At 40.8% G+C, this 18,998-nt stretch overlaps 1 protein-coding gene across 4 annotated transcripts in view; it reads left to right on the forward strand.

Annotated features, from left to right (window-relative positions):
• The window catches only part of LOC116988485 (protein argonaute-1), a 72,012-nt gene that overhangs the window by 10,236 nt on the left and 42,778 nt on the right, over positions 1 to 18,998 (forward strand). For 2 of the 4 annotated variants that reach the window (XM_033045228.1, XM_033045232.1), the window contains exons 2-5: positions 10,698 to 10,884; positions 13,158 to 13,278; positions 14,988 to 15,169; positions 16,942 to 17,078. In XM_033045228.1, the coding sequence (XP_032901119.1) occupies positions 10,698 to 10,884; positions 13,158 to 13,278; positions 14,988 to 15,169; positions 16,942 to 17,078 (627 nt within the window). Of the gene's footprint in view, positions 1 to 10,697; positions 10,885 to 13,157; positions 13,279 to 14,987; positions 15,170 to 16,941; positions 17,079 to 18,998 lie in introns of those variants that run through there. The other 2 variants (XM_033045231.1, XM_033045233.1) reach the window with 2 other exon arrangements.

An 18,998-nucleotide genomic window follows, 5' to 3' on the forward strand; every position in this document is an offset into this window, starting at 1 on the left:
ACGGTTATCCTGAAGTTGGCCTCCACAGGCTACTGCTGTATTACTCTTTTTGTTGGTCATTAACAACACTGGTGTAAAAATATGCCAGTTTTGTAAAGAGATTGTTTCAAAGAGTATGGAATGTTTTCAAATCATTTCAACAAATATAAATCTCCTCAAGGTTCTCCTCCTCTCTCTGTGAGTTTTGTGACGCCCTCTCTCACTGCTCCCTCTCTGTGTTTCCTGCTGTCCCCGGCTCTATGACCATGTTTTAACCCGAACTTGACAACCATCTGCCTGTCAAAAAAATCTCCTGTGCCTGTGTCAACCTTTTACCCTGCTTTGTCCCACCTTTCCCCTTTTCCAGATCTCTTCCCTCCCAGCCCCCACAATGAGTCTGAAGAACAGTCTTAACTTGTAACATAATTTATTCATATTCTCCAGAGATGCTGTCTGACCTCCTGAGTTACTCCAGAAATCTGTGTTCTTATTAGAAATAGAATTTATCATGTCTACTACTGAAATAACTTTTTCAAAATGACTAATCCACACTGACTGCCGCCATTTGGGTTTTCTCCTCACCCACAGTTGAAGAGTAGTAAATTAAAGCATTGGTGTTATTAAAAATTCATCAGTCAAGCAAATGTTCCTTTTTTGCTATTTCATATGTAGCCTCTGTTTAAATGCTGAAAATAGTTGATTTATTTTATATAGATTGCTCTAGAAAATCTGTAGGCAGAGATTAAAACATCCATCCATTCAGTTGATGCGTGTAGATGGAGGTTTATACAATTATGGTTTTATTCAATAAAATAATTTAAATCAAGTTATTTAAAAAATATCTTAGTATTGTTTACTGTTTCAATGTGATTTACTAGGGCAAATAATACATATACCAGTAGTTTGTGGTTAGGCTTGCATGCTGTAACAGGCTGCAAAACAGAGGCAGGTTGTATCGCTGGCAATAATGGGGCCCTCCCTAATGAACTCAATGTGTTCTGTACATCCTCTTTGAACAGAATGTTTGTGAAGGAATGCCATCCGTGGATTTGTCTTTGGAACTGATGCACGACAATGCTGAGAACTATATTCTGCACTCCATGTCTTCCCCTTTGTTCCATCAATTGTATTTGAGTTTTACTTGATTGTATCTATGGTATTATGTAATCTCTTTGGATAGAGTGCAAAACAAAGCTTTTCACTACCTTGGTACATATGACATTAATAAACCTAAACAAAATGTGAAGATAACATGCATCAAGGCTAGGTTTTTAGAGATTAATAATAAAGGTGTGGGCAGAGCTCTTGATTCTTTTGCAATACAGAAAGGGTAAGAATGGAACCAGTCAAGTGCTCTATTACTGGGCATTCGTGGAGAGGCAATGAGTATATGTTGGATATGGTTGACCACCATTTCCACTTGACCATTGGTGTTGATTGGGCCATGTATTCCAACACACTCCCTGAAGTCAGCAACTAGCTCCTTCGTATTGCTGTCATTGACGAGGATAGTAACCATATTACTATCTTCTTCCTGTGTCATCAGTGTTCATGATGCGGCCTATTGCAGTGGTGTCATCTGCAAATTAATAGATGGAGTTAGAGCAAAATTTGGCCATATAGTTGTGAGTATTTAGGGAGTATAGTTAGGAACTGAGAATGCATCTCTGTGGGACATCGATGTTGTGCATTATGGTGAAGGATGTTTTGTCACTTATCCTTGATGATTGTGATCTATGGATCACAAAAAAATCAAGGATCCAGTGGCAGAGGTGAGGGGGTAAGGGAGTGCTAACTTCTAGGTCCAGGAATTATGGAGATGTTTTGTATGAGTATCTCTGTTTGGTTGAGATTATGGTGTTGAAGGTAGAACTATTGTCAATAAATGGGAGTCTGTTATGTGATACAATCAAATGAACAGTCAAGATTGAAGCTGCATTCTTTAGCCCCCATTAAGTTGTTTAGGAACCCAACTCTGTTAAAATTATTTTTTTAACGACCTCCATAACGCCATCTATTCCTGGCTTACGCTGATGTTCTATTGATCTTTCTCAGCTAATCCTGACTCCTCATCCTTTTCAATCAGTTTTAGTAATTTTGTGGTCTACACAGGTCTTTAGCATTCCTCCAGGTACACTGTCTGGGCCAGATGCATTAGTCTTTTAGCGAAGATAGACACAAAAAGCTGGAGTAACTCAGCGGGTCAGACAGCATCTCTGGAGAAAAGGAATAGGTGGCGTTTCAGGTCGTGACCCTTCTTCAACCAGCATCTGCAGTTCCTTCATACACATGCTTTAGTTATTTTGTTAGTTTAGAGATACAATGCTGACACAGGCTCTTCAGCCCACCAAATCTGTACCGATCAGCGATCTCCGTACATTAACACTATCTTACATACACTGGGGGCAATGTTTTACAATGTTACCAAATCAATTGTACGTCTTTGGCATGTGGGAGGAAACTGGAGTACTCAGAGAGAACCCATGTCACGGGGAGAACCTACAAACTCCGTACAGACAAGCACCCGCAGTCAGGATCGAACCGGGATCTCTGGTGCTCTATGACAGCAACTCTACCGCTGTACCACAGTGCCGCTTGTAGATTGTGAAAGATGTTCTAACAACAACCGTGGAATCAGAGATTATGGATATGTCCCTTTGAACAAAGTTCTAACATCAGCCGGGGAGACAGAGATCACAAGATTGTCAGGTGCTGAGAGGGCTCACATAGGTCTGCCATTGTTCTCCCTTTTAAAACGTTCAGGAAGTTCATGGGAAGTATTGCATCCTTGGCACTTATGCTATCTGGTTCTGTCTAGTAGAAGGAAAGAGTGTATGGGCCCTGCCACAGATGTTGAGCATCCTTCTGTGACTTTGTCTTTGGAGTTTGTCTTTTCTCACTGTTGGTGGTCTTCAGATGTTGTACCTGGACTTTTTGTATGACATTGGATCACCAGTCCTAAATAGCCACACTTCTCTCAACAGATTATGAATCTCCTGGTCCATCTAGAGCTTCTGAATGGGAAGACCCAGAAGGTTTTGGTAGGTACACCCTAACCACATGTTTCTTTATCAACTTGGTGACAACTGTGACATGTTCATTCAGATCTATTGATGAATCCTTGAACGTGGCCCTGTCCATCAATTCCAAACTGTTCCCCAATCCCTCCTCTGCTGACCAGCAATTTATGGTCCCCTTCATAGATCCTGCATTCTCAGTATGAAGAATGTTCATTCTTGGGCAGGAAGAAGAAGCACAGTCAGATTTTTCAAAGTGCAGGTGAGGAAGGATGGACAGGTAGGTGTTTCTGATGGTGGAATAGCATTGATCAAGTACATGGGTCCTCTGATTCCACCTGCTTCAAAAGGGTTATGGTACCAGGGACCAAGAAGAGCACGGTGACCCGCCGGAATGACTACAGTCCAGTACCACTTACATACACTAATAAAGTGCATTGAGAGCTTGGTTATGGCGCAAATGAATACCTGCCTCAAATGACATGGATCTGCTTCAATTTGCCTATCGCCATAACAGGTCAACAGCAGATGATATCTCACCCACTCTCCACTCTGCTCAGCTCAGCATTTAATACTATCATCTCCAAACTCATCACCAACCTCTGCGACCTGGACCTGGACCTCTGTACATCCCTTTGCAGCAGGATCCTTGACTTCCTCATCAGTAGACCTCTATCCGTGTGTATTGGCAACAACATTTATTCGCTGACCATCAACACGTGTACATCAAGGCTACATGCTTAGTCCTCTGCTCTGCCCTTTTTACACCAGTGACTTTGTGGCTAAGCACAGCTCCAATACCATCTATAAATTTGCCAACAGCACTACTGTTGTTGATGAGTCAACATACAGGAAAGATAAAAGACCTGGTCGAATTATGCCACAACTCACTGGTGACAGAACTAAGGAACTAACTATTGATTCAGGAAGAAGAAGTCAGTTTTTATTGATGAATCGACAGTGGAGAGAGTTATCAGTTATCTGTGAGTGGGAGTGGCGGTGCCTAACGGCAGCGGCTCAACTACAGTCGTCTGTCTTTTTTTATTTTTGTCTTGTTAAATGTATGTCTTTGAATTAGTTTTTATTATTTTTTTAGCTGTGTATATGTGGGGGGTGGTGGGGGGGGGCTGCGGGGGAAACCGTTTAAATCTCTTCCCTGTGCGGGGACCCGACTATTCCCTTCGGGTCCCCGGCCGGGACTAACCTGAGGAGGGCTCCAGTTGCAGAGCCTGCGGAACTGACATCGCGGAGCTGGCCAAATTCGGAGCGGGAAGAGCTGTAGTGGCGTGCGGCTGCGACCCGACTTTTGGAGTTCGGAGGCACCGGCCGCAGACCCGGTGGACGGGAACATCGGGAGCTCGCAGGTCCCTGGTGGGAGACTGCTTTTCCGAGCTCCGCAACGGCGACTTCTCCCGCTGGAATCGCGGGTTTAAGGACATGGAGCCGGGGCCTAACATCGCCCGGCGTGGCTTAAACGGCCTTGGGACTTACCATTGCCCACCGGGGGCTTTAACATCGGAGCCCCAGTTCGCCTCGGCACTGCAGTTGGATTGCTGAACCGCGGGAGAAGGAACAAAGGGAAGAGATAAAGACTTTGCCTTCCATCACAGTGAGGAGATGTTGGAGACTCACTGTGATGGATGTTTATGTAAACTGTGTTAAGTGTGGGTCTTGGATTGTTTTGTAATGTAAAAAAACTGTAGAAATGAAATTTCATTCAAATCTATGTTTGAATGACAATAAATAGCATTCTATCAACTTCAAATTCCTATGTGTTAACATCTCGGATGACCTGTCCTGGTCTTGGCACATAAATGTAATCACAAAGAAGGCGCATCAATACCTCTACTTTCTTAGAGGTTTGAAGAGATCCGGCATGCTACTAAATATTCTAACAACATTCTGTAGACAATTGTAGAAACTATCCTGACTGGTTGCATAACGGCTGATATGGCAATTCCAACACACAGGAACGCTAGAGGTTGCAGAGAGTGTGGACTCAGCACGGTTGATCATGGACAGCCCTCCGGTACTACAACTAAAAGGTGCTTGAGGGGATCTGCAAAACTCTAATCCAACCTTGGTGATGGAATGTAATGGACCACCTCTTGCACTACCATGGATTTGTTTCTAATGGTATATTTTTGCACTAATGTTTTTTTTCCCTTTTGCCTGTGATGCTGCAAGCACGTTTTTTGTTCTACCTGTACCTCACGATATTTGTGCATGTGACAATAAATTTGACGATTATCGCAGTTAATCTCAGTTGTATATTCTTCACTGACAAGTGGCCTAATTTATAGATGCTCTTGTATTGTCTCTTTGAAGGCATTACCATTGTGCTGCAGGTTAAAAGTTCAATGGTTTTGATCTAGCGATATTGAAGAAATGTCTATATTTCCATTACAGCATGGTGTGTTACTTGGAGAGGAGCTTCCAGAATGTGTTGTTTCCACGTCTAGCATCCCTTGGTATTGGAGATGGTAGGGGTTGCTGGTTTGGTAGTTGCTATTAAAAATAATTCTCAAATATAACTTGAGCAAGACTCTTTAAAATGCTCTGGATTATTTCTTCCCTGACCACGGAGATCAGTAGAATCCAGGAATTGCGTCAACCAATTAACAATATTATGTTATCAGAGGTTCAGTCAAAAGTTTCCAGATCCGGTTCAAGGTGTGCAAAGGGCAAGAACCAACCAGTTAATTCTGTTTCTTCCCCAGATATCTGAGTTGGTGTGTAGTTTATCATTCTGCACAAAGTTCAGGTAATCTTATATCTACAATAATGTAATATTCCTTTCATAAAACACCCTTGGCACAAGAACATTTAACCAAGAAAAAATGTCTGAGCAACCTATGAAATTAGGGCAGATGTCAAAGTATAAGCAGATGTCATAAAAGAATAAGGTAGAGAAGTTGGGGGAGGGTGCATTGCAGGGAATTTAATGCTCATGGCAACTGCAAGAACAGTTGTCAGTGTTGACGCTGATAATTTCAAGGATGATCAAGTCAAGTCAAAAGAGAGTTTATTGTCATGTGACCCAGATAGGTCAATGAAATTCTTGCTTGCTGCAGCACAACATAATAATGTAGGCATAAATATAGAACAGATCAGTGTGTCCATATACCATAGAATATATATATATATATATATATATATACACACACAGATAGTGCAAATAGGCTGTTATAGTTCAGAGTTTGTTTGAAGTCATGTTCAATAGTCTGATGCCTGTGGGGAAGAACCTGGATGTTGTAGATTTCAGGCTCCTGTACCTTCTACCTGATGGCAGCGGAGAGATGAGTGTGTGCCCAGGATAGTGTGGGACCTTGATGATTTGACAGCCTTTTTGAGGCAGCGACTGCGATAGAACCCCTGGGCAGTGTTTACCACTTTTTGCAGCCTTTTCGCTCCTGGACGCTCAAGTTGCCAAACCAAGCCATGATGCAACCGGTCAGCATGCTCTCTACTGTGCACCTGTAGAAGTTCGAGAGAGTCCTCCTTGACATACTGACTCTCCGTAATCTTCTCAGGAAGTAGAGGTGCTGATGTGCTTTCTTTATGATTGCATCAGTGTTCTGGGACCAGGAGAGATCTTCGGAAATATGCACGCCCAGGAATTTGATGTTCTTGACCCTTTCCAGCATTGACCCTTTGATATAAACGGGACTGTGGGTCCCCATCCTACCACTTCCGAAGTCCACAATCAGTTCCTTGGTTTTGCTGGTGTTGAGAGCCAGGTTATTATGCTGGCACCATTTGGTCGATCTCACTTCTATAGTCTCTCGTCCTCATCAGTGATACGTCCCACAACAGTGGTGTCGTCAGCGAACTTGATGATGGAGTTCGAACTATGTCCGGCTACGCAGTCATGGGTACAGAGTGAGTACAGCAGGGGGCTGAGCACGCAGCCTTGAGGTGCTCCCGTGCTGATTGTTGTCGAGGATGACACATTTCCACCAATACGGACAGACTGTGGTCTGTGAATGAGGAAGTCGAGGATTCAATTGCAGAGGGATGCACAGAGACCCAGATCTGAGAGCTTGGTAACCAGCTTGGAGGGGATGATGGTATTAAATGCCGAGCTGTAGTCTTTTTTTATTTCAAAATAGACTTTATTCAGGTAATAAATATATACAATACATGAACCATGCGAAAAAATGTATCCGACATATTTGGAGGCAGTACAAATTGTTCAATACAGTCTATATACATTGCTCACATTTCACGAATCTGTCTCCCACCCTTGCCACTCATGTGGCCCACTGGCGTGGGATCCCTTCCCTTTTGAGCTGTAGTCAATGCCTGACATATGAGTTTTTGTTGTCCAAGTGGTCCAGAGTGGAGTGGAGAGCCAGTGAGATCGCATCCACCGTTGATCTGTTGTGGCGGTAAGCGAACTGCAGTGGGTCCAGGTTTTTGTCGAGGTAGGAGTTGATTTGCGCCATGATCAGCCTCTCAAAGCACTTCATCACCACAGACTTCATCACCACAGACCACAAATGGTGCTACTGGTCGATAGTCATTGAGGCAATAATTAGAGGAATTAAGATATCTGAAAGGATAATAGGGTGAGGAGATGAAAAGGGGGAGGGGTAAATTCAATGAAGGATTAAAAAGCTACTTTTAAATGAAAATCAAAAACAGCGGATGCTGGAATACTGAAACAAAAACGTGCTAGAAAATGCTAGAATTACTCAGTGAGTCAGGCAACATTTGTCAAATTGCAGAATTAACATTTCAGGTCAAAGACCTTTAATTTGCTACTTTTTAAAATGAAGCATTGCTTGCATGGAAACCTATCTAGTAACAACAAACAGAGATCATTGGTAGATTGGATTTCAACTAGTTAGGACCCTGGCAACAAATGTATGACTAGCATCAACTTTACAAAGTAGGAAACCTCTGAATCTTGCTAATACTGTTTGCTTTGCCTCTGCTTTTTAAAATTGATCAACCCTTTGCAATCCCAATAGTTAAGCGAATCTTTGAACATTTCTACTTTAGTAATGTTCAAAGATTCTAATTTAGTATCTGTCCTTTTGATTTTTGTAAATGTTTAACTTTCCTCGTTTTTAGAAATAATTAAAAAACATTTAGCAATTTAAATGGTATACGATTGTGAAACAAAATTAAAGATTGTCCTTTTAAAAAATATACTAAGGTTTTTAAGATATTGCCTGTTGGAGATAAATTCTCTAACACGAACACACACACTCTCATAGTGCTTTCGTAGACTAGAAGTTCTTGTCCAAGGGGTGTGATTATGAATTGCTTAAAGGCCTTGTCATCAGTTGTGAGTGATACAAGGATTTTAATGTGCAGGGGCTGCACAGTGTGTGAACAACTGTTTGGTATCCCAAGCTGTTGCATTTCTAATGAAGAGCAGATTTTGCACTGTTGAGTGAGCACATTGTGTTGAAGGGACGCACGGCCCCTGTACCACCATTTGAATCTCCATAACAAAGTACGAGTTTAGCTGCCTCTGCCATGGAGAGGTGAAGTATGTGTGACCTCTATATCCAGGAGGTGAGAGGGAAAGGCAGCCTCACGGCACAAAAATGTAAAGGGAGACCATTTCTCCAATGGTGCCTTGTATTAATTTATTGTGTTTATTGGAAAGTTCTCATTGCTGCTCAGTCTCTGTAGGTTTGTTCATTTTTATTTACAACACAGATGTAAAAGTTATTTTTAAATTGTGACTCGGAGCACTGCTCATGACCGTTCCTATCAGTAAAATTCACCAGTGGTTACCCATAACCCAGTCAGGAATTACTTTGCTCAAACTTTTGTACAAACAATGCTAGTTGAATTCATTTTGGGATATTTCAAGAGGCATTTGTTCCTTACTCCGACAGAGGGACAAAATATAAAACTTGCAACTCTTTATAAAGCAACATGGTGAGGGTTTTTCTAATAGGTAGATTGGTCGAGTTTCATTTTCACTTTGGCAAGAGTGTAAGTTTAGGTTCATACTTTTATCAGCTTTAACGTGACTGAGCAAAATGTTATATCTGGTCGAAGATGATTTTCTGTTACACAAAATGGCTGTTTAGCTAGTGTGAATTCTGTTTGCTCTATCTGAAACAGAAATGAGTCAATTAGTATTGCAGCAGTTATGCAAGTGATGATGGAAAGATAAATCTTTGAAAGCTGATTACATGTTGAAAATAGAGAAATCTACACTGTTTGTAAAGAGGAGAAGGTGAGGATGGAGTCTGTGTTTTTCCAGTAGGAGCCTTGTAAATATACAGGGGTAAACTATTGTAGGTTATACACTGATTACCAGATACGGCAGAGTCCATCTGATCAGAATTCTGCTAATTTTTGATAACCATCTTCACTATCTACGATACCATCCACTTTAGTACCATCTGCAAACTTACTAATCATATTTTGTGTATTATCATCCAAATCGTTGATATAAACAGCACACAGCAATGGGCCCAGAATCTATCTCTGAGGCACACCACTAGTCACATGTCTCTAGTCCGAAAAACTACCTTCCACCATCACTCTCTGCTTCCTTCCATGAAGCCAATTGCGATCTAACCTTCCAGAGGAGACTAACGTGTGGAACCTTATCAAATGCCTCAGATGCCTCTTCATAAGTCTCAGTCAGATTTGTAAGGCACGATCTCCCACTTACAAAACCATGCTGACTATTCCTAATCAGTCCCTGTCTATCCAAATGCAAATATATCTTATTCCTCAGAATGCTCTCCGGTAACATGCCTCCCACCCATGTTAGGCTCGTTAGTTTATAGTTCCTAGATTTTCCTTGCTGCCCTTCTTAAATAGAGACCCAACATTAGCCACACTCTAGTCTAATCAGTCAGGGGTTCTGCAATTTCTTCTGTAGCTTCCCACAAGTGTCCTCTGATATATCTGATCTGGTCTGGGAGATTTATCTTCCTTCAGGTGCAAAGTGAGAAATAGTTCATCCATTCACCTCCAATCTAGCCAAGCTGATGTACAAAGACAAAGCTTGCATTTGTAAGCAAGCAGAAATTCAGAGTTAAATTATCTTCCACTTGTTCATTGGCAGATGGGCCTTCAACTATTTACACAAGATCCTCTACCACCCTGTCCTCGCTGTACAATGGTGCCTACTAACAATAGAGGTTCACAAAGAAACCCTTCTACAAGAAAGGTTTCGGCCCGAAACGTTGCCTATTTCCTTCGCTCCATAGATGCTGCTGCACCCGCTGAGTTTCTCCAGCATTTTTGTGTAACCCTTCTACAATGTTTTGTTCAGTTTCTTGCACAGTGTACACTGCACAGAGGTACAGTGAAAAGCTTGTGTGCATTTCTTTCGCGCAATTTAGTTTTATCTAATTTAAGATCACTGCTGGGTTTTGTGGTTGAAAAGTTTGTGTTGTTGGGCTCTGGTTTGCTGGATTATGAAGTTCTGTGTACTCTGCATTATTGTATCAAATCTTCAGAGTAGTTAGTGGTGGCAGCACAAATTACAATCAATACAAATTTGATACATGTTTTACTTTATTATGAACGTTGTTTCAAATCAACACCAGGAGGAACACAAAATGTGATGCAGAGCAGCATAACACATATAGTTATGATTTACCATTTAGATTTTCTGTTTAATTGCAAATTGCTAGTTAACAAACCTTGTCTTCTGTTTAAAGACTGCTTGTCTGCAGACCCTAAAGAATAACAAACTTTCTCTCACCCTTTCAGCAGCAGTTGGCCCTTATGTGCCACCTCTGCAGCAGGTGTTCCAGGCACCACGACGACCAGGAATAGGAACGATCGGCAAGCCAATTAAACTACTAGCCAACTACTTTGAAGTTGATATTCCGAAAATCGATGTTTACCATTATGAGGTGGATATAAAGCCAGACAAGTGTCCACGAAGAGTAAACAGGTACCCAATCAGTTCAGAGTAATTCTTCCAAGTAAAGGCTGGTGGATCAAATCTTGAATTGTTATTGGCAAAGTAGATTACACTTGTTGATATCTTGCTGTTTGCTGTTCTCTGGTAACTCTGTACTATTATGTTCTGTGCAGATTTTCTAATGAATCAAGTAAAATTGTTCCACGTAAAATAATACTCTAAAGGTATTCTAAAATCATTACAGATAGTTTGATTATCTAGATGTTTACAATTTAGTATGTAACAGTGTACACAGCTTTCCTAATATATGGGTACCTTAAAGCTCAGGATGAGTTTTCAGGGACAAGAGCGTTAATGGAATAAGATTATTCCTCTCTTATTGTGGCTGCTTTTCCTCTGTGGCTGAGAGATTTCCCTGGTAACAATCTTAACCAAGAGGGGAAGACAATAACTATCACATCCCAAAGGAACTGAGGAGAGAGACCATCGGATCTGGATGATCAGGACATAAAACCGGTGCTGCTAGCACCAGCACTGTCCTACTCACCACACACTGGTCAGGATGCAGCCAACTCTTTCACATTGAGCCATGGATATTTCTTGCTCCAAGGGTTTATGACGATATTTCTGATGCAAGTTTATGGCAACAAGGGCATGCGTTCTCACCAGGCTCCCGACACAGCAATGGGGAGGCAGGGATTCACACCAGGCTCTTGGCACACACAGTCTGATCCGAACAGATGTATTTTTGAAGTACAAACAGTTTGCACCTGTGAGAGTTCAAACACCATGGCCAAGGGCCACAACAAATCAACGCTCTGTGGAATAGTATAAAGAGATGTAATAGTACAGTTATATCAAAGATTTTGCACAAGATTTATTGCTGTTGGCCCCTTGCTTTGTATTTTGCAATCTCTCCTGATACAACTGGCCAGACAACTCTTTGATTAAAATTGGCTTTGAGCAACAGTAACAGAGGATGGAAAAACATATTTGCCTTTATTTCAGTAAGTTGCTTACTAATTCAAATTAGCATGGACTGCAGTTATGACATGAGCATCAATATGTGCAAAATGTTTTGTTCCATATTCAGTGTAACCTTCAATCATACAAATGTGCTTGAAAATTGTAGAACTGCTGATGTTTATTCTGATCTATACACTTGTGATTTTATTGATGGCAACATGTTGCTTTATCACTTTCAGGAGATTTTTTAAATTACCATTGTCAACCCTTTGAATATTTGCCAAAAAATGACGATGCTCTGGCGTTTAGATTTGTGAACCAGGGGAAAGTCGCATATTTTGGATGGAAATCAAAGTTTTGAGACTCGTTGGAGATGTACAGTGGACATAAAATTGTCCCTGTATATTGAAAATTCTTTCTTATCAGTGGGGGTACAAACACTGTGGTAATCTATTGGTGTTGAGATCATTGTCTTGTGCTGAAGATCTCCTTGTAATCTGTGTAAAATTAAATCTGTTAAAACAATCAGATCTGGCAAGTGCTAAATTAGCCTGTAATGGTATTCCTCATAGCAGCAGCTTGTTAAGGAGTGACTTTCATGTAGTGCCACAAATCAAATCCCTATCAAGAGTCTTCAATTATACCCACAATAGTTGATAATGGAAGACATGACTAAATATTTCTAAAGGAGGAGAGTGGTAGAAAGACAAACTTTTTAAGGATGGGAATTCAAATTGAGCATGTAAGGTTTTAAACGCACAAATAGAATAGCTGATGCATAAAGGCCAGATTTAGAGAAGCTTGTGGTCTTAGAGAATTGTGTGATCAGATTTAAGAACTTTGATTTAAAATTAATTTGACAATTTAGTCCCAGGAACTTGAAAGTAGAAAGTTCAAATGCATATTTGTTTTTTTAAGTGATTTGTCATGTGTTGCAAGGAATTTTGCACTTTATTTGAATATTTTGTCTATGCTTGACGGGAGCATTTTTGAAGCTAACATTTCCCAGATGAAAGTGGATGGGAGATTGCTGTTCAGCAATTGATGTTCCACTTTCTATTTTAACATTTTAAAAGATATGATAATCCAGCATAAGAACATTTCACAATCCATGAATAGTAGGTCCAAATCGCTGGTCTATCTTGCATTTAAAATGATCCAACCATCAGAATGATCCATATGTTCATTCTTGCAACTTAAAAAAGAAAAAGAAAAAAAAGAAAATCACACCTTGCCAAATATGACTTCAGTTTATAAAACTAAAAATGGAGTAAAAGGTAATTAAAATAACACTGAATCTTGGTAAGGATTGTCTTCTCAATGCATTTGTTTTGCAGGGAAGTGGTGGAGTACATGGTTCAGCATTTCAAACCTCAGATCTTTGGAGACAGAAAGCCAGTGTATGATGGGAAAAAGAATATTTATACAGCAACACTACTACCAATTGGCCAGGATCGGGTATGCTGCATCTCATGTGGGGAAGGGAGTAAAGTCTTTTTTTCTTTTCATAGAATGGGGATAAAACTTTTTTCGTTTAAAAGAAAATAAATTGTCAAAGTCAGTTTGTGTAGAACTGTGCAATGCATATCAGAAATTTCCAATTTTTAATCTAATGTATGTTGATCTAGGGATATTGCATTGGCATGTTGAATGTAGTTTCTTGTAAAAATCATCCTGGGTTAGCTCTGCTGTTACATATCCAAGCAGCGCTACTTAAAATATCTGTCAGAATTTTTGTGCTACAGGTGGTGTTCTTTTGGGACTTTCCTGTTCAATTACCAAATTTGCCTCATTTGAAGTGGTTGAGCAGTGGAGTGGTAGCTCAATTTTGTGCCTGCTGTTATTGTGTGCTCTTCAGCAGCAACAAATTGCAAGGAATATCACAGTGGAGCCTGCTATTTCTCACACTCACTGTTTGTGGCACGTCAAGCAATTGTGGAATAAATACTGCAGTGTGATTTAAGTGGAAACTGATTCTATTTCTTAAAACTCAATAGATGCTGAAGGAAAGTGTGAAGGGCTGGTTTGTAACTCGACTGCAGCTTGTTGTATTCTACCTTAACATCACCTAAAAGCTCATCACGGGGAAACAAAACAAATTGGTGCTGGAACCTAGGATTTTCTTGATCAATGTAGCTCAGTACTACATAGCTTAATGTAACCCAATTAAAGCATTCTAGACAAGTATTTCATTCCATCAGTGGGACTTGCATTAACCGTTTCCTGATGTTGTCAGGGAGTATGCTGCAACGGATTATTTCCATCACTGCACTGTTGCCTCTGGAATCTCAAAGGATCTTGTGCTCTCATCCTTTTCATTACTGCCCTCACCAGTGGTATTGAAAAACAAGAAAGATTACATATGTCGGCTCTGAACACCTGAACAAGTTTATCATGTTTATTTAAACTTCCATAGAATGATTTTCTACTATAACAAATGCAGTTTCAGATTATAAGGTGACATATGTGATCACCTTATCCAACAATACAATTTCAAAAATTGTGTTTAATGGAATCAAATGACATTCTGTCAATGGTTTTTGTAAACATAACTGAGAAAATTCTGGTAACAGTGAAGTTTCTAATCTGATTTCCCCTTCTTCCATCCCAATAAATATGCTGTGCTGATTTTGTGTGCCTTTCATTGTTATATAAGTAATGCAAGTGCTCAGTTGTGGACTTTTTGTGATAATATTGTGCGTTTCATTTCATTTTATGGGTATTATATAATCAAAGCCAGTCATAGGGCTATTGACCCCAAATTGCTGTGATTATCATTCAAATTGGAGGCCAACTCGCACTTGACAGATAAAGAGATGCTAACTAGCCAGTGTGTTAGTGGTGCTTGGAGGTGATGTTCACGGAAGAGCCCAATGCATCAGTAGCAATTGTTTTCACGAATGGTTCTGTGCTTGCTTGGGCTAGAGTAGATGTCTCCTAACTCACATGCGAGCCTCAACCTGGGCTCCTTGCCACTCTGAGGTCATTGCACTGACCATGACCCAGCTTCTCTGGATTCAGGGCTCCCTGTTGTCAAAAGATTAGTAAAATTGGCAACGATTGCCTTGGACTGGTCGTTGGTTTTTAGGTTGTATGCTGAAAAAAGCTTCAACGTGAAGGAGCTAACTTTTTACCATTTAATTTATTTGTTTTTGTTTCAATGTAAGGTTGATTTCGAGGTAACCATTCCTGGTGAAGGAAAAGATCGTATTTTTAAGGTCTCCATTAAATGGCTGGCAGTAGTGAGTTGGAGACTGTTGCATGAAGCCCTCGTCAGTGGTCGAATCCAAGTTCCATTAGACTCTGTTCAAGCACTGGATGTAGCAATGAGGCATCTGGCATCAATGAGGTAATCTGATGTGTGTTGGTATACAATAAGGAATGTATATATAATAGTCAAAATCTGAATATTTCATTTGTATTATATTAATTTCATATTCTTTAAGGCATTATAGATAGTTAGTCATTTGTTCCCAATAGCATTAACTGTAAGTTTTGCAAATATTGAAGTTTATTTGATTACTTAAATGATAAGTCAGTTGGGGAAACTATAGATTCCTCTTGGTCTTTGAATTTCTGACACTTTTATGGTTTGTCAATAATGTGCATTCACATTTTATGAAGCTGTGAAATCATAGGATGTACTTAGACATAATTGAGAACATGGTTTATTTGTACTTTTATCACTTTCTTGGGTATAATGTCTCAGTTGCACATCCTTGCCTTCATCTGCCTTGCTTATCAAGCCTCTTGCATTGAAATAAATGCAATTTCATCCGATTGTCTTTCCACACCCCCTGCTGTGCTATCCATTGAACTTGCTAATATTGATGTCTATATCCATTTCCAGCCTCCTACTTGCCTCCCTACTGTGTTGGATCCTGTCTCCCTGCCAATCTAGTCTAAGCCCTTCCGAGTAGCCTTGCAAATCTGCCCACCATTATAATGGTTCCATTCCAGTTCAGCTGCAACCTATCCCTCTTTGATAAGTCACCCCTGCCCAGAAAACATTTAAATGGTCCAAACATGGAATCCCTGCCCCCTGCACCAATTCCTCAGCCACACATTCTTGTGTCCTATCTTCCTATTCTTACCCTCACCAGCATGTGGCACTGGAAGCAATCTGGAGATTACCCTTGAAGTCCTTCTTTTTAACTTTTTATCTAACTCCCTTTATTTATTCTGCAAGACCTCATCTCTTTTCCAACATTTTTCATTTGTGCTTTTGTAGTGGCTCCATGACATCCTGGACCTTGGCACCAGGGAGGTAACACATCATTTGTAGCCACAGAATCTCCTGTCTCTCCTCCTCCATATTGAGTCTCCTATCATGATAGTCTTGCCTGACCTCGCCCTTTCTTGCTGTGATGGGACCACTCACTATTACCCCTATCTACGTTGCTCTCAGTCTCCTGGACGATCCCGAGGTCATCCAGCTGCACAAGTTCCCTCATGCAGTCAGTCAGGAGCTGCAGCTCGACACACCACTCACAGGTATAGCCCTCAGGGACACTAGAAGATTTCCTGACTTCCCACATCCTGCAAGGGGAATAGACCATTGCCCTAACTGCCATCCTGATTGCAATTAAGTAAAGAAGAAAATGTTTTAAAAAAAAATACTTTGCCTCATGTTACTGTCACCCTCAGCTCAGCCTGCCTGCCGAAGCATCACAAACCTATCGGCACTTACCCTCAAACACAGCACTTCATCTCAAAACATAGTCTTTCTCAAAACAGCCGCTCTATAATGGAAGCACTCTGCTATTTGCTTAGTAAACCAAAATCACTTCAATGAGCTTTCCATATTAGCTGCTGCAACTGGTAATTGTCCAGGGTCAACTATTTTGTTTTGACCAAGGTAACACTTTCCACTAGTTGGTTTGATTTTGATACCGATATAACCTGGCAAGCTGATGTCAGCGGTTCTGATGGCAGTATTTAAGCATTCCTGTCAACATATTGAAGTAGTCAACAAGTAGGAATATGTTGCCTGGACTTTGACAAATATGTTGCCAGTCAGAAAGCTAAAGCTACTTTTTTCTCCATTTTCCCCATCAATGTGCCATACTTTGATAATACAATAATATTAACGAGACTGCTAATCCCATTCTTCAATTTCAGGTATACTCCTGTTGGTCGTTCTTTCTTTTCTCCACCTGAGGGTTACTATCACCCACTAGGCGGAGGCAGAGAAGTTTGGTTTGGTTTCCATCAATCTGTCAGACCTGCCATGTGGAAAATGATGTTGAACATCGATGGTAATGTGCCTTTCCTGTTGAAGACTTGCATTGATCTTTAACCAGTTACTATAGTTGATACTATTGTGTTTTCTTTTAAAGCTGCGCTAATTCTTTGGTTGTGCAATACGCAGGCTGTTGAACTATTTTCTGGCAATAGGTTTATTTTTTGTGGGGTGATGGGAAATTGTCATCAAATGGCAGTACAGAAACTGAGCAAGTTCGACTTTGATATTTATTTTATATTCCTATCCATTTCTTTCAAACGTTTTTCTGTTCCTGTGAAATTGGTTCCTCTCTCGTATTGACACCAGGGTTATTTTTTTCTTTTAAAATAATTTGTCAGAAAGTTTGAGCAAAAAAACAAAGTGCCAGAGAAATGAGAGAGCCAGGCAGCATTTGTGGAGCGAATGGATAGGTTTTGGGTCGAGACCTTTTTTTCAGACTGATGGTCCTGGGGGGAGGGGCGAGGGTGCAAAACCTGGCAAGTGAGTTATGGTTGTGAGGACATGCTGAGCAGATAGCTGGAGCAAGTGATAAATTCTATAGGTGAAGAGGAGACAAATTCTAGAGGTGATAAGGAAAGAAGAGAAGGAGTGGAATGTAAAGCCGAAAAAGGGATATGGTGGAAAGAGATGGGAGGGGAAAGATGGGGCTATAAAAGGGACATGTAGGACTCGGATGGGAGACGAGTATGCAGAGGAGGAAATGGGAGCAGGATGATGAAGGTGGTAGGAACTGGGGCTGAGGAGGCAGGGAAAGGAAAGGGAGGTAGGGGGGAAGGAGGGCGGAGTATATTACTTGAAATTGGATGATTCCATGTTCATTTCATTGGGCTGCAGGAAACCCAAACGGAATATGAGGAGCTGTACTACTTTATAGTTTGTGTGCTTCAGTGATATCACGATGCAGGATTTCCGATGTACAGGTAGTTCTGCCATAATGCGATAGTTGTGTTCCTAAGAATGTTATTGTGTCATTGGGGCTAGAGAGCTTCAGATTTGCAATGACATGTTTTTTTTTCTGCAGGCCTTTTGAAAATAATGGGATTTTTAATAGCTGTAAAAAAAGTTTATTTTTGTTACTGCTAAAAATACTAAAGGCTGTTTGTCACATTGTATAACAGGATAGTTGTACAAGTGTCAATAAAAGCGATTGCTTGCAAATTTCAATCGACAACTGCAGTGAAACTGACAGGCTGTGTTCATGAGAGACAATACAATACAATACAGTTTTATTCGTCACATTGCACATAATATCTGATTACTGTAGGGAGGTTATATAGAAATAGATTTTTTCCCTTGGACTTTTTTTCCCAAGACAGCTGTTTTGTTCTACTTGTCAATTTCCAAAGTAACCTTTAAGTGCTTTTGAAATAGTCCCCAACTATATGTAGAATTGGTGCATATCTTTATGGCCTATGGACACAGGTATGGCATTTCAATTTGAACAGTAAACCACCACTATTGGTGCTCCTAAACCCACACTTGACTGCAACATCTTCCAGAGGACCCAAGCTACCCAAGCTATTTGCTGCCTCGGGATCACAAGCCAACATAATCAAAGACTTGTCCCAGCCTGATCATTCCTTCTCCTCCCCACTCCCGTCGGGTAAATAGACAATAGACAATAGGTGCAGGAGTAGATACACAAAAATGCTGGAGAAACCCAGCGGGTGCAGCAGCATCTATGGAGCGAAGGAGATAGGCAACGTTTCGGGCTGAAACCCTTCTTCAACCCTTCTATTTTCCAGCATCTGCAGTTCCTTCTTAAACACAGGTGCAGGAGTAGGCCATTCGGCCCTTCGAGCCAGCACTGCCATTCACTTTGATCGTGGCTGATCATCCACAATCAGCCTTCTCCCCATATCCCTTATCTTTAAGAGCTCTATCTAACTGTCTTGAAAGCATCCAGAGAATTGGCCTCCATTGCCTTCTGAGG

Source organism: Amblyraja radiata, chromosome 27 (genome assembly GCF_010909765.2).
Source record: "Amblyraja radiata isolate CabotCenter1 chromosome 27, sAmbRad1.1.pri, whole genome shotgun sequence".
Lineage (NCBI taxonomy): Eukaryota > Metazoa > Chordata > Chondrichthyes > Rajiformes > Rajidae > Amblyraja > Amblyraja radiata.